The 22,819-nt window shown below is 43.3% G+C and overlaps 1 protein-coding gene across 26 annotated transcripts in view; it reads left to right on the top strand.

Annotated features, from left to right (window-relative positions):
- The window catches only part of DOCK9 (dedicator of cytokinesis 9), a 276,869-nt gene that overhangs the window by 81,917 nt on the left and 172,133 nt on the right, over nt 1-22,819 (top strand). For 8 of the 26 annotated variants that reach the window (XM_059377676.1, XM_059377674.1, XM_059377665.1 and 5 more), the window contains exon 1: nt 20,188-20,437. The exons of the other annotated variants lie outside the window; for them this stretch is intronic. In XM_059377676.1, the coding sequence (XP_059233659.1) occupies nt 20,312-20,437 (126 nt within the window). In that variant the 5' untranslated portion in view covers nt 20,188-20,311. Of the gene's footprint in view, nt 1-20,187; nt 20,438-22,819 lie in introns of those variants that run through there. 26 annotated transcript variants of the gene reach the window in all.

Here is a 22,819-nt window from a genome sequence, read left to right as displayed (position 1 = left end):
TATCTGCAGATTTCATCACGGGCCTTGTAAAGAAATAGCACTGAGACGTTACTTTCTCATTCAAGTCCATGACCTGCTCTTGCTCTGGGTCTGTGTTTAGAACTGAGTGCTACATCTTAAGGAGGACATATCAGGGCAGGAGAAAATCCAGAGAGGGATTATTAAAAGGACCAGTACATATTTATAACAAAGTTGGTAGGTAGCCTCTTCTATGTGTGTTCCCTCCCAGAGCCTTCAGTCAGACCGGGTCATCCTGCTTTTATAAATCTGATACGGGTGTGGGGGGGTTGGGTGGAATGGGGATCAAAGACGGGCAGAAGAGCCCTGAACGTTTTAGCCAGACCTGGAGAGCGGTCATCATTGTCTGATTTTTGGCTTCTCTTTTCCACCAACCAGAGCAGGATTTCACCAGTGCTTCTCTGCCAAATTGATAAACGCATTTTCACTTTCACTCTTAGAATTCAGCCACCTTTTAGCATGGCTGTTGTGGAACAGAAGGACGCAGGCTGCTTGTGACTGGTGTTGTAGAATAAGCAGAAACTCTGATGGTTTCTGCAGATGCGTGTTTATCAAACATGCTGGGCACTGTCCAGAGGCCGAGCAGGCAGTAGTGCTCTTAATTTTGAAAACAACCTCTAGCTGCATCAGAACATTCAAACCATTTTCATTTTTTATAATTTCTAATCAACCTCTGTTAAGAAAGAAAGAAAGGAAGGAAGGAAGGAAGGTAAAGAAACACATTGAGGATAAGCTTTAAGACTGCTTATGTTGTCTGAAGTGCATCCCCAGACATGTACTTGGCTGGGCCCAGGCAATTAGGAAAGCCACACAGTCTTGAAACAAGCAAGAGAGTTCATCACGTAAGAATTCCTTCTATTGGGAAATGAATTTTTAAAAACCCTTAAAGCTATTTTTGCTTTTCTTATTAAAAAATGTTGTTTTGTCATCATCCTCTCTTTGGCCACCTTCTCGCATATGTGTGTGTTTATGTGTGTGTGTTCATAAGCTGCTCCTACAAACCTTGTTCCAGGCCACATACCCACCCTCTGAGTCTGTGAACAACAAGAGTCATGAGTTGGAAAGATTGTCGAAGGAACTCAGGGAATTGCCACATTAGGTTTTTCAGAGAGTACTTAGGCCATTTATTTCCAAAATATACAATATAAGAGCTTCTAATGCCAAACTCTGAGTTTGAGGTAGGTCTTCTTATCACAAAAGTGAAAGGGGGAGTTGATGCATGTCTTTCTTTGACTTCCTATCTACCCTGTTTGTTATCTGTGGTTAGATGATTTATGTCGGAAAACTGTGATTCCAAGACTTCTTCCCTTCCCCTCTCTCTTGCTTCCCTCGCACTCCCTCTTCACCGTCCAGGGACATGGTGGCCGTCTTTCTCCACCACCCACTCACTGCGTGTTTGAGATGATAAACTAATTTTACTAAGAGCCCTGAACATTAATCTGGTGGCTTAGGTTCATGAGCAAATACAGATGGCTTTGGATTGTCCAGCATGATGGACAGCCGGCCCCATCGCCTCTCCCCATTTACTCTTTGTAAGTAACAGAGAGTAGTCTGAATGATCTAAAGGAGTTGTGTGCCCCGAGTTTTACCTGGATTATTAGCAGCCCTGGAACTTCCCTTCTGAGGGTGGTGTTACTGTATTGGGTAAGAGAGAGACTGGGAAGAGCCCATTTGGAAGGGGTTAGGGAGGTCAGTCTAGAAGGAGGCAGTGCTGACCGCGACCGTGTTCTCTGAATCACACATCTCCCTCCTTTATGGATTTTACCAAGTCTCTTGGGTTGGAAACTCTGAAATATTTTGGCAGCTGGGCTTGGGATTCTGCCTGCGTGATTCAGATGGAAACCGAGGCCAGGAGTGCTGTAAGTGCATTCGAGGTTAAAAAGGGCCTTCAAGCTCTCATCACATAATCGGTGACAGGCTTTTTCCATTTGTCTGTCTGCCAGGACAAATGATCAGCTCTTAGTTGATACCCTGAGGGGGAGCACACTGGAACCAAGGTGGGGCGGTTCCTGCCTTCACGGGCTTCTGCTTCATTTAGTGAGATGAGACTTGTATGCCGAGGTGTGTGCATGCCCTGGCCTCGCCACACCCTGGGTGGCTTTTCTCTCCGTCCTGTGTGACACGTCCCCTCACCCTTGCCCCGTGGCTCCACCATCCACCCAAGTCCCGTGTTAGCTGTTCTCCTCTGTGACTCACTCCCAGGAGGTTAACTGTGTGAAGGAAAAGCAGAGTTTATCAGGGTGGGCACCTCCCGGGTGTTTCTGGTGTGCAGCACACCTTGGAAAAGCAGCCCGGCATCTGCCTCCCAGCCTGAGAGACTCCTCCCGGCTTTTTGCAAAGAGGATTGTGGGGATTTAGCAGGGCTTTGTGGTGTTAGCAGAGGGTGGGCTGGGCGGCCACCACACCCAGGCGGAGCGAAGCCCCGTCTAACAGTGAGGTTGGAAAGTAGCGTGCTTCTCACACGGACGGACGTCTTTTCTGTGATGTAACGAAGATATACGGAAAGTATTCCAGACAGCTCAGGACTTGACACTGTGTCCCGCTGAGCTATAGGTCCGCAAAGCACAGGGGCAGGGAGAGTGCATTCCCTGGAGGCTGAGTGTGGCCAACGGTGGAAAACAGTGTAAGGGCAGAGCTGTGGGCCGGGGGAGTGGAGGGCTGAGGGGTGACGGAGGGTGTCAGAGGAGTGGAAGCTGCCTGTATAACAAGTCAGGAGTGTGGAATCATCTCTGGGGGCCTCAGCCGAGTGTTGCAGTCTGTTCCCTAAGTTACCCAGACATGTGGGATCTCAGACAGCATGCGCAGAACCCCTTAGAGAAGGCTTTATTGATCCCAGATTGGTTAACATCTTCTTCTTTCCTTCTAGTGTAATTCGGTTGCCAGTTGCTTTCTGGATTGATTCCATTGTGAGCTTTGTGTATGCTGGGCAGTCAACAGGTTCCCCTGATCTCCTTTCTCTTAGCCTATGTGATGACATATATGATGAACCCCTGTAATGTTCTCACTTGAAACAGTACCCTGGCATTAGCTTTATATGAATGAATGATGTTAGTATAATGTCCACAGATAAAGGTCCCCCTGGGAAAAGATGTTTTGTCATGGTTGGACTTGGTGTCCTTGATGGTGACCTGCACATTGTCCCCCCATGGTAAATGACCATTGCCCATCTAGCAGATAGACTTCTAACAGCGTGATTCAGATTCTAGTGACTTTTTTTTTTTTCTATGCATACATTTCTTTAGAACACCCTAGGTCATTTACACAGTTTCCTCTTGGTATAGAGGTAGCAGCCATACCTTACTAACTTCTTACCATTTTATACTTGCTTATGATTTAAAGTGAACAGAAACATGAAACAATGTTTAATATTGTTGGGCTTCTAGAATATACTATTCTAAAACATAATAAAGATATATTTTTGACACTTACGACTCAGTTACCGTGTATAAGGTCTGGGTTTTTGCTAAGCATGTTCCTGGTTTTTTCCCAGAAGTCATGCAAAAGAAGGTATGAAGAGAACAGGGAACAGGAACTACCACTTGATATATAGAAATTGGGCACACAGTTGGGAGGAAGGAACAAAGATCATTAATTGACCTTGATAAGGGACAGAGTTGTCAGTAGTCAGTATTTATATGAGTGTGTATGTGTGTGTGTATAAAATACACACATGCATATATGATTATAAGTAACCTAATTATGATTGTATGAATATACCGAACTCTTGGGAAACAGGTTTTCTTGTTGCAGAAGGAGGTCTGTCCATTTGAGAAGTAATTCCTCTGAGAGAATTGGTATAGGTTTCTTGGTCTCAGCACTTCCAACATTTGGGGCTGGATAATTCATTGCTGTAGGGGCTGACTTGGGCATTGTAGGGTATTAGGAGAATCCCTGGCCGGTACTGACTGGATTCCAGTATCAAAGCCCTTTTCCACAAGGCGTGAGAACCAAAAATGCCTCTGGGTTCTCTTGCGTGGCCTCCACAGGAGGGTGAAATTGCCCGCCTTTAAGAACCACTAGATTAGAATACCTAATGCTTTGGGTTCAGTCTGTAGTTCGAAGGGTAAGTGCTCCAAACATGACCGGGATCGGCAGAAACAGGTGCCTGTCTATATCAGAGTTTCCATCTAGGAGATGGTATGAGCACCCCAGCTTTTCTCGAGACTCAAGCCAACAGCCCTTCACCTGCCTTGGGCATCTCATTTTGGATGTCTCTGAAGTAAGTGAAGTCTGGCTCATTGATTTTTCTATTTAACTTAAGTTTGAAGCACCAATCCAATTTTTTAAAATTTTAATTTTAATTTTAAAATTATTATTATTTTTTTAAAGATTTTTAAATTTATTTGACAGATCACAAGTAGGCAGAGAGGCAGGCAGGAGAAGGGGGAGGCAGGCTACCTGCTGAGCAAAGAGCCCGATGTAGGGCTCCATCCCAGGACTCTGGGATCATTACCTGAGCCGAAGCCAGAGGCTTTAATCCACTGATCCACCCAGGTACCCCTGAATTTTTATTTTTTTAGAGAGGCGAGAGAGAGAGTGTGAGAGTGGGTGGGGAGGGGCTGAGGGAGAGGGAGAGAAAGAATCTTAATCAGGCTCCACGCTGAGCATGGAGCCCATCATGGGGCTCAGTCCCACAACTCTGAGATCATGACCTGAGACACAATCAAGAGTCGGATGCTTAATCGACGGAGCCAGCCAGGAACCCCAGCACCAATCCAATTTTTATTTATTTATTTATTTATTTATTTATTTATTTATTTATTAGTTTTATGTTTATAGGAGCTCTGTGTCAGAAAGGGGACAAAGACCAAATACATATTTCTTATTTTAAATAACAGTATCACAGTTGACTCCCTGGGCTTCAAACAAGGAACCCTTGTAAGAAAACATTCGTAAAGGTCAAAGGATCCTGGCACATTACTAGAATCTCATTCAGTCATCAATAACTATCTAGTCCATCAGCATGTCATATGAAATGTCTCCCAGGATGAGGCCACTCAGGTTTGCAGGCCTCTATTCTTGTTACGTTCCAAAAGCAGGAGTGGTGTCAGCAATATATGGCTTCCCCCTTTCCAGCATCTGAACTCAAGAACGGCCAGATGGAAAAGATGTACAGAGTGAGATTATGAGGAAGGACAAGCTACGGGGAAAGGGGCACGGAGCTTCCATGCTGTTTTCCAGCCTGCCGTGCTCTACACTTCTTCACATGTTCACCAGCCTGAAAGCTTCCTTAATTTTACTTTCAGAGCCAACACAAACCCGCCTTCTCAAGGAGTGAGGCGATCACCCATGCAGACCTATGAGCATTTGTTTGCTTCCCTCCTAGGTTCCCAAGTGCCTGGTACTCAGATCATGATAGAGCTGTTTCAGATCTGTGCAGAAATGAGGAAAATGTAGTGAGCTCCTAAAGATTAAAAAAATTTTTTTAAACATGTTTTTTTTTATTTTAGAGAGAGAGAGGGAGAGAGAGAGGGCATGAGTGTGGGAAGGGGCAAAGGGAAAGGCAGAGAGAGGGAGAAAGAGGATCTCAAGCAGACTCCCCACCAAGTGTGGAGCCCCGTGCAGGGCTCTCTCTCAGGACCCTGAGATCATGACCTCAGCTGAAACCAAGAGTTGGACACTCAAGCAACTAAGATACCCAGGTACCCCAAGATTTAAAAGCTTTAAAAAAAAATTCTAAGATTGTGGGACACCTGGGTGGCTCAGTCGGTTAAGCAGCTGCCTTTGGCTCAGGTCATGGTCTCAGGGTCCTGGGATTAGGCCCTGCACTGGGCCCGCTGCTCGGTGGAAAGCCTGCTTCTCCCTCTCCTTCCGGCTGTGCTCTCTCTCGCTGTCACTGTCTCTGTCTCTCTCTTTCTCAAATAAATAAATACAATCTTTAAAAAAAAATTCTAAGATTGCCATTTCTAGTTTCAAGTATGTTTGTGTGTGTATTTTAAATAGCTCTTCTGGAAGCATTGGTAGCGATCACAGTTATTTGGGTTTTGTATTTTAGTATTTGTTAACCTGGCACAACAGATACTGGAAATCTATGACAGTGCCCTGATAAAAATAAAATTGACAATATATGTGAAACTTCTTTGACAAAGTTGTGAATTAAGGGTGGCAAAAAAGGTATCTTCTCATTTTGCAGCTTGATGATATTAAGGAATATTGCTGAAAGTAATACCACACTTTTTTTCGCTTTGAGGTAAAAGCAGTTGACTCCCCTGCAGTTTTGACATAAGCAAATTCCATGTATTATTCATCTAATTCTAACTACAGTGAGAAAACATTTAATAAACTGTTTTTTTTTTTTAACAAACTGTTTTAATCACTTTCCCCCTCTGAATGATCGCAAAGGGACCATTAGATTTCTATGTTGAGTAAAGAATATATTTAGCTCAAACAGAACTCTTCCTCCTTGCACTGTTAGAAAGAAAAACACTAAAATCTATTCCCCAGCATTCATTTGGATGCAGTACAAACAGTGATTTAAGAGGTTGTCTCTTCCACTGCCATATTTTATAGCTACTCAGAGGGTGCCAACATCTGGCTTTTAATCCAGTTGAGTGAGTTAGAACTGTTTTGTTTTGTTTTGTTGTTGTCTGTCTTGAATATGGAAAGGAGGGCACTCGGAATTGTACTACTGGAGAGTGCCTGGGGCGCTCAGATGGTTAAGTGTCTGCCTTTGGCTCAGATCATGATTTCAGGGTCTTGGGATTGAGCCCCATATCGGGATCCCTACTCACCAGGGAGTCTGCTTCTCCCTCTCCCTCTGCCGCTCTCCCTGCTTGTGCTCTTTCTCTCTCTCTCAAATGAATAAATAAATAATAATAAAAATTAAAAAAAGAACCGTGCTACTAGGAAGGATTCCCAGTGAAGTTAATGTTGTTCCTCATGGTCGCTGTCTTCCTCCGTGCTGTTGGTCAGCTCCGGTTGCTTCTCTCCAAGACAGTCATTTGCATCGTACCAGGTTGAGTAGTGCCTGGTTGAAATAATAGACATCTTTGCAGGTAAATTATATACCTTTTCCTAGAACATTTTTTTTTTTTTTTAATAACCACATTTAATCTCACAAAGGTTTCTGTGAAGTAGGTTGAAGGCAAGTGTTCCTCTGCTAATAGCACAACCGCAGCAGCTGTCTCATGGTTATCTCATTTCTTAGGGCACATAGCAAGTTTATAACTAGGTGGTTGACCCAAGAATTAGGGTTTTGGAGTCTCACACTTGGCCCACAGTGGTCAACTTACTCTACTGTGCCCCTGTCATTTCCTCAGGAATTTTGTAGGAAATTGAAGTATTAGCAGATACTCATATACTTCAGTTATTTTTATTGCTGCATATGCTGTGGGAAGGGAAGTTCTGCTTTACAGTTATCATGGAGGGAGTATTCAGACTCCTGACTGCGGGATGTAAGTCTCTACTTTTCTAACCTTCCACCCCTCACTTGTTCCCCAGGTGCTTCCTTTAGGACCCTGGGTTTCAAGGTGTGTCCCCAGACGAGCAGCATCAGCAGTGCCTGGAGCAGCCTGAGCTGCTTGTGCTCAGACACCCTCCCTACCTGCTGCAGGGGAGGGAGCTGCGGGGCAGGGCGGGGCTGACGCTGACCACACGCCCCTTCCTTAACTCCATCCTCCTAGAGAGGATTAAAGAGGCCCAGCAGTCTATACTGGAACCAGCTCTCTGAGTGGTTCTCACCCCATGGAGTTGGAGAACCTGAGGTTTCTGCCCTGTTATGCACCTAACCTTCCAAGCTTATCCTGGAATTCTTTTTTTTTTTAAGATTTTTAAAAATTTACTTGACAGAGAGATAGCGAGAAAGGGAACACAAGCAAGGGGAGTGGGAGAGGGAGAAGCAGGCTTCCTGCCAAGTAGGGAGACTGATGTGGGCTTCAATCCCAGGACCCTGGGATCATGACCTGTGCTGAAGACAGACGCTTAACCGACTGAGCCACCCAGGAGCCCCTATCCTGAGAATTCTGGAGCACGTAGTTATCCCTCAACTTTTCCTGTAACCAAATGGCAGTAGCGTAATGCTCTAAGTATTTGTACTTACTTGTCACTTGTGACAAGATCCCGTTGGGTGTACATTGGGCGGTCTTCTCAGGGACGATTCAGGAATCTGTGGCTCCACATCCGTGGCTCCCCGTGGCGCGGGGCCTCCTGCGGAGTCTGCTTTCAGTGGGTCCACGAGGAGAATGAGCTGGGACAGCCGTGCACTTTGTTTCATGGTGGCACCTAGACTCTTCTCCCTCATATTTCTTACATTCTTTTGGTCAGAACCCAGTCACATAGTTTCCCCCAATTGCTGAGATGGGGAACTGTGGTCTTTGTGTCTGCCCAGCAAAGACAACCCGGACTGGGGTGCATCTAGCCCAGCAGTGTCCAATTAAAATACAGTGCCAGTCACATGTGCAGCTTTACGTTAAAAAAATAGTAAAAGAAACAGGTGAAATGAATTTTAATAATGTTTTATTTAACCCAGTCTATTCAAAGTATTTTCCAACATGCAATCAATGAAAACTTAGGATATTTTACTTTCTGTCTTTTCATACAAAGCCTCTGAAATGCAGTGTTTATTTTATACATAGAGCTTCTCAGTTTGACCAGTTATATGTCAGATACTTGGTGGCCGCATGGGACTAGGGGCAAGCATGCTGGACAACACGAGGGTAACCTGTTTCTTCTGCCACTCACGATATTGAAGTTACTTGTATAACCTTTCATCTTGGTCCCTCACTGGATTATCTGTTCCTTACCTCTCAGTCCTGCCCTGAGCCCCCCGGTTTTGAAAAACGCCTGCGGAGCGTTGATGGAGCAGGCAGGAGAGTTAACGCACGAATCAGCTCGCTCACAAGTGGATTAATGAGTAAATATGGAGAGCGTTCCATTGACTACTTTATTGAATGTTCCTCGGAAGTTCTCTTATGTGGTGACTGCTGGGTCACACAGAATATGACAAACGTGGTGTCACACAGGAAGGACAAAGTAAGCCCACTTAGCCTCAGTGGTAACATGCATCACTGAGTTACAGAAAGTTGGAGCCAAAGAGAACTTGACCGTCGATAGTTTGGTGTCCTCATTTGATGAGCACCTGTCCCTGACACCAGTGGGGACTTGGAGGTGGCCCATCAGGTCTGGGGAGCTGCGTCTGCCGACACTTCTGGTCAACTTAAATATATTGCAGTAAATCTAGAAGCTCTGTGTTTCCCCCAAATTAATGTGCTGTAGTTATTTCAAAACGAGATGTTGGGGAAAGTGTTAACGCGGTCTGAATTTAAAACTTCTGTGAAACAAAACTTCTTTAAGGTTTTTTATTTTACTGCCTTCAAGTCTTAAATCAGGGACTGAGAAGGCTCGTGAAAGTCGTAATCAATCTCCTGTACATATCTGAGTGAGAGATTCTCTTTAAAAGGAAAATAATAGTACGTTAAGCCTGTAACTGGGTGAGGAGTATTTTTGTTTTGCATTACTGGCCTAGTTGCAGTGAGTTGTGGAGGATACACATGGAGGATGTCACTTTGGCATCTTATTCCTCTTATGGGGTAGGGAGGAGGAAATCCTTAGAAATGCAGGTTGCCTTTCTCTAAATAGATTGCTTTATTGCTTTTAGTTCTCAACCATAAAGGTCACACATTTGAACTTGAGAGCTTGTAAGTGAGCTGGCAAACCAGGTGTTTGTGAAAGGCTTCGAGGCCACAAAGCCCCAGAGTGGGTTTTGTTCTGTATTCTCTTCAGGGAGGTATCGTGCTAAGCAAGTGTTTCAGGATTTGATCACACCCCTGAAAGTATTGGAGAGATGTAGGAAGCTTGTACTGTTCTGTAGGGCCTTTCTTAATGGCTTGGAATTGAGAGGTGTGCCATTTTGGCGGGGGGTTGGGGGGGGAGGTGGGTGATGGTTAATACTGGTGGAAGAATCTACCCACAAAGTTGTATTTTACCCCAAAGTCCAGCAGTCATTAATGAGTCAAAACCTGCCACAGTGTTTTGATGAGCCTAGAGTGTGTGTTCTGTCCTGCAGAGAATATGCAAGCTTTTTGGCCTTATCCTCACACCTCCCCTTACTTGCAGCCAAGTGCAGTTGTCCACGTCGTACCTGTGCAGAGACCTGTCTGGGAAGCCATCCATGTTTTCCTGTATTGGATTTGCATTTAAACATCGTGTGTGTTCTTGTCTCTTTTAAGTTAGTAAATTAGGATCAGTGATTCTCAGACATAGAAGGTTGAAAAAGCCTTTGGCGTAGGTGATGTGGGGAACAGAAGCAGAAAGAAATGTCGATAAAATTAAATTTCCTTATAACCTGCAGCCCATTGACTAAAACTCAAGGCAGGCAGAGTCTAACATTCCTCCAGGAAAACTCCCAACTGTCTTAATGTTAGTGCTTTGCTAGAGGCAAAAACAACATTAGCTTGACAAAAGTCAGGTCTCCTTCCATTGCATCTGTGTTTAAACATTGTGGGTGTTCTCGTCTCTTTAAAGTTAATAAATTAGGGTCATTGATTCTCAGACATAGAGGGATAAAAGCCTCTAGAGTAGGTATCATCTGGGTGCTGTGAAAAATACAGCGCAAGATTCCAAATGCCGAAGTTTTAGGTGGTTTCTGGAATCTGTATAATACAGAAACCAGCAGACATTTGACAGGTTAAGATTAGGAGGTGTTAAGGGAACATTCCAGATTAACAGGCAGCATTTCTGGAGGTGTGAGGAGGCAGTACAGACACTCAGTGGTCTTTGTGCTTAAGATTCGGGGCAGGCAGTGGTGAGGAGGGCCGGGGAGACCACGGAGGCCGCATGGGGAAGGGGTGTCACTGGGGAGGCATCCCATTTAGCCCCAGAGAAACTGCTTTGCTCTGGGAGCTAATCTCCAGGTCAGACTGTTTCTAACTTCCTTCCTGTGGGGAATCAAAATGAGAGGAAAGCCTTTGCCCTCACTCTGTTCCATACTTTGAACCATTAGGAGGTTTCACTTCTGTATGAACAATTAAGTAAAATAAAAGAGGTTTCAGTAGAGTGGGGTTTTGGTCCTTTTGCCCAAATAGCCTCAGTATTCCTTAATCATTTTAAGAAGAAGAATGTATGTTGAGCTTGAGTTTAAATCTTTATCTGACAAGCCGGTCACTTGTTGACCTGTTTTAAATATATATATTTTTAACTTAAATTTGACAGAGAGGGAACGAGAGAGCACAAGCAGGCGGAGAGGCAGTGGGAGAGGGGCTCGATCCCAGGACTGTGGGATCATGACGTGAGCAGAAGTCAGATGCTTAACCAGCTGAGCCACCCAGGCACCCCTGTTTTAAACATAGACGTTGACTTATTTTTACAGTGAAGAAAAGTAAAAATTACCTTTTATTAATCTGTTTAAAGTTGTTTAAAGTTGCTTTTCCACATATCAGTTCTGTGACCTTGGACCAGTTCCGTGACCTTGGACTAATTCCTTAACTTTTGTGCCTCAGTTTCCTCATATGTAAAATAAGAGTAACTGTCTCAGGGTTGACCAAGGAATAAGTATACTGTGTATCGCTGTGCCCGGCACAGAGTAGCGCTTGCTAAGTGGGGCCATATTGGAGCCTGACACAATCACATCCTGATCCTATCTGCATTTCTAGTTTTGTTTATCGTGGCTTTTTTAAGCATTACTTTTGATTTTTACCTGAGAATTTCATTGAGTATCGTCAATCTTGATTGCTGAATTTTTAGTGCTTTCTTAGATTCTGCTCTGGAATTGTATGCTTCACTAACCTCCCCCCAGTCCTGCCCCTGGAGGAGCAGTTGTATGCATTACATGATTTTTAAAGATTTCCCAAATACTAATAAAAAAGTTTTAAAATATAAATTTAAAATTTTAAGAAGTTTGAAGATTTATTTAGTTTAAAGTAATTCATGCTTCTTATGAAGAAAGTTTTAAAAATACAGGTAAGTAGAAAGAAGGGTAAATAAAAGCTTTGGTTCTGTATTTCAGACACAACCGCTATTAACGTTAAATTTCGGTGGCTTCCCGAGATGTTTGTTCAAAAGGGAGATGAAGTTATCTATTTAGTTATCAGGTTTAAGATTAATTTTGGAGCATAGTAACAATGCACACTTAAGGTAAGTTATTTACCTTAAAAGAACACCAGTTTCTACAAAGAAAAACGCCTAATATAGTGTTACTATTGTAAAGGTTAAATTGAACTGAATTAAAATGAGGATATACGTCAAGGGCCGAGCACGTAGTAGGGACTCAGGCAATGTTTTCCTTGCCCACCTGTGCCGTCTCCCCAAGCCACGCATGCTCTTCCTCCCTTTCCTCCTCTCTTCTGTGTTGAAATTCTTGTGTGACAGTTACAAACTAATAATAATAAGTGAGTATTGACTTATAGATTTAGGTCTTGGCAAAGCATAAATGGAAGTCTGTGCCTGGAGGGCTCCTAAGTGCTTATTGGAAATGTTGGCTTTGTGTTTATTTTACTTTCTAGTTTTGAATGAACAGAGGGACTCTAAGATCTGGCCCCTCATTGTGGAGGGGCAGTGGAATATTCACAACCACTGGTGTTCAAGTTTTCAGAGCTTGATGAACTATCACCTTCTCCCTTTTAACCATAACTTTTCCCAGAAGCGTTTTTTCCCCCTTGTTTCCAGAGGGGACAGCTGAAGCCCGCTGTGCTGCATATATAAAACTTCAGGAATATAACAGAAGTAACAGGACTATTCAGCAACCTCAGTAAAGGACAAAAGGTGGCCACAGCTCCATGACCGTCACCGTCACCACCACCGCCACCACTGGTCTCTAAGGTGGTTGTGTGTGTTGATTTGGCAGTGCAGAGGTGGGCGTTCTGTCATTGGCCCTCCCCGCACACTGTGTTTGTATCTCCCGCTCTGGTCCCTTTATTTGTAGTATATCTATGGAGAGATTCATTAAGATGAGTTCCATATTTTTACAAGCTCTCATGGGGGAAAGTTTGACTTGTCAGGATGTGTTTGTCCAGGAATAACATGTGAGCCCCCTACAACTGGCTTTGTTTCCTATTCCTTGGCAATCTCTTACTTTTACATAGGAAATCCATCACAATGAGCTTGGAAGAAGTGGAAGACCAGCTTTAGGCGGCAGGATGAGAAGGGACACATCATCTTCGCTGCTGATGAGTTTATCTTATGGAAGGGACATAATCTACCGCTTTTTAAAAAGCAGGGACTTTCCTATCATTGTTGGGGAACTGGGATGATTGTAAATGGTCATTGTCTTTTAAATGCCAGTTTAACTAAGCCAGAAATCCTAGCGGGTAGTCCTCAACACACTTTGCCAAGTTTCCTCCTGGTGGACTTTCCCCTTGAAGCCTGGGGGTGTTTTCGATTTTGCCAAAGTAAGTGTCCAGCTTTTGCCTGGAGGCCTGTCATCTCTCCTGCCCCCGGGGTAGGTAGCTGATGGCCTTGAACTGTGACACCTGGGAGTGACAACCCTGTGCCCCCTGCCAGCTTGCCCTGTCTCCCTCACCCGTCAGTCACGGGGGTCCACCAGTTTTGTACCATGCCAACACTGATGGAACATGTGTTAAGTAATGTTAACATATACAGAGATTTTACGTAAACTTGGAGGGTGGTTATTTGTGGATTTCATTAGGTTGCTTTGGGAGGTGCACATATGGGGAGAAGTGAAGGGGTGGATATTTGTCTTCTGTTTATAATGGAATGAGGCATTTAATTTAGAAAGAAAAACTTCAGTGCTTAAAAAAAATCTTTTGGTTGTTTTTCTCACTATGCATACGTTTCCTAGTCCTTAACCTCAGCCGTTTCATGTAGTGAGGAAAGTTAGAAAATCCTTCATTTCAACTCCTGTGAGGCGTGGGTCTGTGACAAATCAAACCCAAATGAGGCAATTTATCATTTATTTTCTAAGCAAGCATTTATGGACTGCTTTCTCTGTACACACCACATACCCCTGCCTTTGCTGCAGTGCTTACAGCTGACAGGGGGAGATCAAATGTGCTGGGATGGCCCCATCAAGGTGACGCCTTGCTCAGGATTGACGCCGTGTGGTGGGCGGGGTGTTGGTAACTCGGACTGGGAGTTTCGTTTCCTGAGAAAAATCGGGCACATGATGTTTTCCTTTGCCTTTGTAAGTTTCCATCTCTAACACAAATCACTGACATTGTTGGCTGAATTATCATTATTGTGTTTAAAAGAAATTGACAGTTTACAGAAAAAATATTGGTGTGCAGAGTGTAAAAGCTCTTTATCCAGACTGCCAGGATCCTAACTCTTCAGTAAATTCATCCAAGAAATATTTTTTAAGCAACTACCCTGTTTTAGGACCTAGGAATAGAGCAGTGAACAAAATAGACAAAAATCTCTGCCCTCACAGAGCGCCTTCTCTCTCTCTCTCTCTCTTTTAATTGGGATTAGACAAATAAGGAAAGTAGAATGCAGAATGCCAGATGGTGATGGAGGCTGTGGAGAAAGGGAAGCAGGGAGAGGGAATGTCTCTGGTTGGGGTGGGGCTGTCTTCAATGGAGAAGCTTCTGGAACATTGTGGCTGCATGCAGTCTGTGTTCCTGCACGCCGTGGGATAAATCCATGATCCACTTGGGTCTTCGGAATGCACAGAATCTATTTAGAATGGTAATGGTGGACATCTGGTCCCTGTTTTCCAGAGGTGGGACCTGGGGTCCCCAGGGTAGTGAAGTTGTTGTGCTGAATTCATAAAGCCATTACCAGGGAGCAGTCTCTAGAAATGGAAGCACCGTCCTGTTTTAATTGCTTCATCTGGAAACAGAGCCTTCTTTAGGGCTTGTGCCCTGCTGTCCCAGCACTGTAAGCTTGCTTACCCCAGAACTGTGTAGAGAGGGCTGCCAGCCTCCCCTTGCTCCCTCTCCTCACCCATAGAACATCCCATAGTTCTTGTCATCTGTCCGCCTCTCAGCTCAGCCCCTGCTCCCCCGGAGGAGGGTCCTCCACATTTCGGACATCTTCCATTGAGCATCAGACACGTTTAGAAGTAGAACCACTGTTTGGTCTTTGTGTTTTTTTGTGTGTAGTGGGGAAATGTGATTTTAAAATGTTTATCATTCTGTTGGGGTGGTTTGTTTTTCCCTACATCTCATCAGTAAGGACAGTTTTAATAGTTCATGTAGACATGTAGAGCTGGAAAGATTTTTATGTACGTCATTCGATTTATACGTGAAGTTTGTGGGACCCAGAGAGGTCAAGTGGTAGCACATAGCTGTTGAGTTATAGTGAGGGCTAAACCTTGATGTGAACTTTTTCTTTACCATTATTTTGCAATACAGCATATTTGGGTTGATTTTTTTCTGAATATAGAAGTAACAAGTGCTTTTGAAGAAAATTTAGAATGTAAGATTTTAGAGAAAAGTAATTCCTAGTAGTCTCACATACCAGAGTTAATCAGCAGTCACATTTTTTTTTTTTTTCAGTCTTGTATGTGCATGTTATTTTGGACATTTTCTTAATGTCATTGAAAGTTCTCAAAAAACACAATTTGTATTGGTTATCGTATTTCCCTGTTTTGGAGACAGACTTTCTTGGCCTTGGGTTGTCCATCTGGCATTACGTTTCCTATGATGGCCTGTCGCTGACTTGGCCTTCACTGAACAAAGGAGTAGCTGCAGGTGTTGACACTGCTGATTGCCATCGTTTGGCTTGTTTATTTAACTGGTGCCTGGTGTTTAAATTGCTGTTGTTGCCTCTACTCAAATAGAATTTGAACCTGCCGAAGGGAAGAGCTTCGTATCCCCAAGCTTTGCTTGGCTCTCTAGCTCATTTCTCTGGACCCGTTTCTTTATTCTGTGAGTGGGTGATCTTCCCTTGGCTCCTTCTCTGAGTGCTAAACTCCACCGGCCTCTTCCCCCCAAAAAATCACAAACACACATAACGGTTTGAATGTAATTTCAGAGGGTCCACAGACCACTTTCATCCCAAGTTCAGCCTTGGATTCTAGGCTCTGAACCACTGGGCTAGATGATAATGCATATTTCATTTCTGTGATCATTTGATTATATCTCTGATGACAACAGAAATAGGGGTGAACATCAGACTTTATGTCAGCTTTTTTTTTTTTTTAAATATTAACTATTCAGTGAGGCCTCAAGGGTCTAATGCAGAAAACCCCTTCATCTCTCACCTTTGCCTGCCCCCACACCTATTTCTCTTTTTGTCACAATCTCTCTCCTCTGCTATAACTGTTTATCACTTGGCCCTCTGCATCTGTGGCCTCTAATCCTGTTCTGTTCTGTTTTGCTGCTGCTTGTGCCTCCTGTTTCTCCATGTATGTTTTTCTCAGAAGGCCAGATCATTTTCCTGACACCTTTTCTTTTCTTTGGCTAGCAAGCTGACTAGTTAACAATACACTGCGGAAAATCATTAGTCATTTGCTCCTTTTTGTGGTTTTTCTTAATAATTTGTACTTAACTGTTTCACATTTCCCAGACCAAGAGAAAAGAGATGATCACTTTGGAGTAGATACGTGTGTGTGTGTGTGTGTGTATAAAATTTAAAGTATCTGATCATATCTATATCTTATCTATAAAGTTAACGTTAAGTTTTAAATATCCTTCTGATATGGTGGGAGTCCCTAATTAGGAGAGTGAAAATTTTGTTGAGGTAGTTGATCTTTATTCCTTGAATGGGTTTTTGCTGCAGCAAAATGCAGTTTTAAATTTTATATAATTCCTTGCTAAAAACAATTTTATTTCTACTTCAAGGTTCAGTTGTACTGTTTTCAAGTATCCCCTTGTCTGAAAAATGTCTAGCAAGTTTTGCAGGATAACATTTTCTTAGTTGGGAGAAAGGAACATTTTAATTATTAGTAAATGGTCCATTGTGTTTCAGTTGATGAACAGTTGAATGCTTCTGCCTTAATTTGGGCCATTAGCAAATGAAGATGTTGGCATATTTCTGCAACTACCAAATTGTATTTTAGAGATAAAGATAACCAGAGACACAAAACTGACATAAGCACTAAATTCAGCAAATGTGTTTTGAGTGCTTGCAGGACTTAAGATACTGGAGATGCAAAGGTGGTTAAGATACAGTTCCTGCCCTCATGAATTTATGGTCTCATCGAAGAGTGTGACATGTACAAACTTAAAAGGAGGACCATGAAAATCTCTAGAATAGAGGTGAATAAAAGGAATATCCAGATGGTTAGCAGAAGAGGAGCTAGTCAAATCCTGGCTAGGAGGATCAAGATAGTATTTAAACTGGGTCTTAAGCCACGTGTATGAGTCCTGGGTCAGAGGGTCTCAAGCTCCTTGCTTTTCAGAATGTGATGGAACTTCATGATGGGGGCCGTAGAGTCTACAGTTAGCCTTCCTTACAGTAAAAAATTGCTCTTGGAAAATTCCATATTTTTCTATACAGATTTAATGGTTTTGGGTACCCAACCTATATAAATAATTCGTGTGAATATTAAAACTTGAAAATTGAAACTCATATACAGAAGCATTCATTTCATCCTTCTCCCCCCAAAAGGTTTACTCTATTCTGTTTAAACTGTAAAATTCTGCATACCTTTAATACATGTTAATAGGTGTTTTTGTTATTGTAAGAGTTGTACAAGTTAATGTGTGAAAGAACTTGAGGTTTTGCTAGACAGTAGGGGTTCGGTAAATGTTGGTGGACTTGAACCCAGAGGTCCAGGAAATACTTGTTCTTTGAAATGCTGCAAAGGAACCCTTGGCCACCTACTTACCATCCTTCTAAGATGGCATTTCCTCTTGTGATTGCTCTGGCCAGATGTCTGTCCCTCTCATGTTCTCAGACATCGGTCTCACAAACCCTTTAGAGAATTAAATCCTATACATGTGACTCCCCTAGACTGGCAGACTTCTGAAGTGTTGGTTGTCCTAAATAAGCCGAGAACCAGAGCACTTGACATTGCCTGAGAAGTTATGTAGCAGGACAGCTGGCAATAGTATCTCCATTCTTCCCCATCCTGAGACTTTCCTTCTCTCATAAGTTGGACCATTTGAAGCTGGTAGATTACATGATCATCTTGCTCTCAGAATTGCTTTCCTTTATCCAGGATTTAAGTATAATGCTCTCAGAAGGTGTTGAGAAAGCAGTATGAACTTGGCTGTTGCATATCCTGTAAACAAATTGAGAACTAGTACATGAATCAGTCCCTTTTTATGCAAATCTCTGTGTGAGAAATTAAAAAAATTTGTTTTTCTTTCTTTTTACCTTGGAGTGTTTTCTCCTTTTGGTGATATGAATTAGGGAACCTAACCTCTGTCCTGGCTACTTGGAAGCTCAGAGCCAATTTAAAGTTTTTTCCTTGATCACAAAAGAAATATCGATTCATTGCTAAGATTTTGAAAAATATAGGAAAACCTTAAGAAGATGCCTGGTTTGTGGCATGAATGCAGGGGTTCAAGGTCACTGTTCAAAGGCAGCTATCATAATCAAGCCGTGAACCAGAAAGATCAGTTGTTTTGAAATTGCCGAAGCATTTTGTGGTGTCCTGTCCCATGGTTGGTGGAATTGTCATTGTAGTTCACACAGGCGAAGTCTGGAATTTAAGATAAGGGCCAACTTCTTCAGCTGGGAATAACAACAACAGTAACAGTAGTTACCTTTTAAATGAATACCTTACTATGGACCTAGCTCTGTGCTATGCCATTTTTTACCTTTTTACCGCTTCGCCCAATTACCTTGATACTGCCTTCACCTTTAGCTGCCGATCAGTAGCTTTTACATATTTTGGTTTTTTTTAGCAGTTGGTGTAATTGGAGCAGATGACTGGTTCATCGGATCATGGTAAAGAGTGTATACACTAGATCCATATTGCCGCTGCCTGCTGTGTTACCTTTTGCACATGTGTAACCCTTCTGTGCATCAGTTTCTGCATCTGTAAAATGGGGAGAACCATGTTACCTCCTTGGATGCTACAAAGATAATGTAAATTGTCCATGCTGGGCACTTGCAGTCTTCATACAACAAATAACCTTTTAAATTACTTACTTACAGAATGGGAGTAATTCTGACCAAATAAACAGGATAGCATTTCTCTCAAAGTCCTGACCTGCTGGTGACTTAATGAAAATGAGGAATTGAGGAAGAATTGGGATGTTTAGAACTTCTCAAGCGATTTCAAGAAGTTGTTCAAATTGTTGGTTATGCTATACTTTACTGAGGCTCAGTCTGTCTCTTTAGTGTGTGGCTTCAGACTTTCTTGCCTCCTCTGATTTATAGGATAATTCTTAAGTTTTGATGTAACTGCTACTTCAATTCTGTATTTATGTAACTGAGGCTCTTTTTTTTTTTTTTTTGTCCGCTTGTAATTTTATGAAGATAGGTTTTTATAATCGATATATCATACTGTTTTAGAACCTAGATTTGGCAAGTGAGTTTATATTTACCCTGAAAGATTACCCAAGGTTCAGAAATGGGCTAGTTTAAAAAAAATATTGTAGAAACCATTAATTTTTTTAATGGCCTAGTTGAACCCTTGTGACTTATTACACAGTTAACATTCATACCCTGGATTCCTGGTGCTTGAGTGACAGAAGGGAGATACACTGCCTTACATGTTTACTGCGACCCTCTCAGTATCTCATCCTGGGCTTATTACCTACACACTTACTGATGCATTCACAGTAATATTCTGTTGAATAAATGCGTTTACTATGATAGGTAGCAACCCATGAGACTGTTCAATGACCCTGTCTTCCTGGCATAAAATAGTTGCTAAGTCAAGTTCGTTGTGCTGAGGTCTGTCATCCAGGGAGGGAGGCTTTCCTTACACCCGCACCTGTGAGGTGGGACCCCTCACTCTTTGCCCTTCCCTGCTTGGCCCATCAGCCAAGCATTTGGTGTTCGGCCATCACATGAAGGGAAGCACCCAGAAACTACAGGAGTTTTAGAACACCCGGACAACCTCGCTGTCCCTCCAACTCCAGGAGGTTCAGACTTGAAATAATCATGAAAGAGTCTAACTGTGACTGATTCTCTTTTAAACACTGCACTATTTGGACTCGGCTCCACTTGGCCCACGCCTTGTGGAACAGACACAATGAGGCCGGTCTCTATCAGAGAGACAGCACACTGTGTATTGTACAGTTCGGGTTTGTTTGCCTTTGGCCGGCATGTGGGAGCCTCCCATTCTCGGAGCAGTAGTAACACCCCTGGGGGCTGGCCCTGGCCTGCATGCCCTCCCACCCCGCCGGCTCCGCCGACCCAGCCGTCGGGCTGACCACTTGTGCTCGGGAAGCCGGCTTCCTCTCCGTGCTCGGGCCAGGGGCATGCTTGTGCCTTGCACGGCCAGGGACTTGCAGCTGTCCGAGTTGCAGACTTTCTGACTTGGTGTTTTCCGCCAAGAATGCAGGCTGATAAATGCAGGACAAGTAGTAGAAGTGTCAAGAAGGAGCTGGTGATTGAATCCCCCCTGCAACGCAAGGATGCAGCCCAGGGCGAAGAGGAAGCAGAGGGCGCGGGGCCAGTGCTGGTGAGAGCGGTCGCCCACAGCGTTTCTGTGGTCTTCTCCACCAAGTGCTTTTATTGTGTGTGTGTGTGTGCTGAGCGCCTTCTGGCACTCTGGCTTTAAAACTTGCTCTGCCTGTCTCTTGAACTCTCCTTTCTTCTCCTGTAGATTCACTTTGGTTCCACTTTGATTTTTCTTTGGGAGGAAAGAAATGTTGACATTCTGTGGATGACTGTGGTTTCCAGGAGGCTGCTTTGTCTAGCAACAACTTTGTATTGTTCAAAATTCTGTCCCACCTAGCTGCGGTGTTGGCCGGACATGAACCCAGGGAGGCACGTTGCAGTCGCCTTCTCTGGAGCTGGCAAAGAAATCCTTTGCAAGATGAAAACATTTCTGCATGATGTACTTCTGTTATTGTGAAAAGTAGGATGACATTGGGGTGTTTTAAGGAACATGACTGTTGAAGTTTCGTGTGTTCTCACTCACTCATTTTAATAGGTTAGCCTTGAACAAAGTAAGAAATAACCTAAACTTTGAACCAACTGATGGAAATGTTTTCCTTCTTGTCATTAGCTGAGCTCATAGCAGTTGGGATGAATTCAAAGAGCTCTGATAGACTTTGAAAGGGAGGAATGTGAAAAATGGTTGTGTTGTTATCATCGATGAGTAGGTTGTGCTTCTCTCTTGGAATTTCTTTAGTACAATAAAGGCACATAATTTTTTAAGCAAACTGCAAAAAAAAAAAAAACAAAAAAACCACCAACATGCACTACAGAGGGGACAATTGAGCCTTTCAAATGATCTGTTAGAGGGACTGGTAAACTAGTAGTTAGTGATTTTTTTATATAGTGATTTTTTTTTTAAAACATAGAGGTTCAGTTGCTATTATAAAGTGGTTAACTAACTTAATTTTTAATTAGTGTCTTTAATAGTCTGAACTGAAACTTCCCTGTAATGGATTGGATTTGAACTAAATTGTTTTGCTCAGCGACACGTGAGGCTGCCTCACATTGTTTTGCCTTCAAAATGATACTGCTAACTGTGAACTGAGAAAGTCTTTAAATATGATGGGCTTTTTCACTGCAGATTTTCATCTGAGTGATTTCGTTTTCTTCCCTCTGGTATATTGTGTAGAGATGTTATTCATTATCTTGGATTCCTTTCTGCTAGCACAATAGTGCATTTATCCATTGAGTACTAGAGCCCCTTGCCTGCCGCGTAGATTTAACTGGTTTAAGCTCCTTGCTGATGTAACTTAGGATTTCTTGGAGGAAGTTGTGTGGTTTGCGTTCCCTTGTGAATATTCTTAAAAGTCTTTGTCAGTGTTTCTCCAGATGTGTAGAAATATTTATCCAGAGGCTTAAATACACTATAGAAAGATGCTGCATGATTTTTTTTTTTTTTTTTTTAAAATCCCACAAGTGATTTTTAAACTGTTTCCTTCTCAGGGCACCTGGTTGCTCAGTTGGTAGTGTAGTGCATGTGACTCTTGTTCTCGGGGGTCATGAATTTGAGCCCCATGTTGGGCGTAGAGATTAGTTAAAAAAACAAAACAAAACAAAACAAAACTTCTTTCTCTTTTTACTGCTCAAAACATCAGCTGCTCACATCCCAGTTACTTGTTTCTGTCAGTCTCACCCTAGGCCGGTCCACGGGGAGTTCCTTTTTCCGCTGTCCTGGTTGAGGCTGTGCCGGCAGCCGCTGTATCCACTGGTCCAGAAGCTGCATGGGGAGCTCAGGCCCTGAGCATCTGCAGAGACAGGTGTGACAGAAGGGTGAAGGCAGCAGGGACACACCTGAGAAGCTTTCTCTTTTCTTTTCTTTTTTTTTTTTAAAGATTTATTTATTTGATAGAGATCACAAGTAGAGAGAGAGGAAAGGGAAGCAGGCTCCCCGCCGAGCAGAGAGTCCGACTCGGGGCTCGATCCCAGGGTCCCAGGACCAAGACCCTAGCTGAAGGCAGAGGCCCTAACCCATGGAGCCACCCAGGAGCCCCCTGAGCAGCTTTTTCTTATCTGATACCGTTCCTCTTCTTCCCCAGCGGAAGCAAGATAATACAGAGCTCCTAACGGGTAAGAGAAGCAAGGATATCGCAGCAGGGCCTCTGTCCAGGTCGGATCTTCTTACTTGTGATTATTGCTCCTTACAGCCAATGAGTCCGACTCGGGGCTCGATCCCAGGGTCCCAGGACCAAGACCCTAGCTGAAGGCAGAGGCCCTAACCCATGGAGCCACCCAGGAGCCCCCTGAGCAGCTTTTTCTTATCTGATACCGTTCCTCTTCTTCCCCAGCGGAAGCAAGATAATACAGAGCTCCTAACGGGTAAGAGAAGCAAGGATATCGCAGCAGGGCCTCTGTCCAGGTCGGATCTTCTTACTTGTGATTATTGCTCCTTACAGCCAATGAG

The sequence above is a fragment of the Mustela nigripes genome, chromosome 15 (genome assembly GCF_022355385.1).
Source record: "Mustela nigripes isolate SB6536 chromosome 15, MUSNIG.SB6536, whole genome shotgun sequence".
Lineage (NCBI taxonomy): Eukaryota > Metazoa > Chordata > Mammalia > Carnivora > Mustelidae > Mustela > Mustela nigripes.
This window is presented reverse-complemented; position numbering and strand designations above follow the sequence as displayed.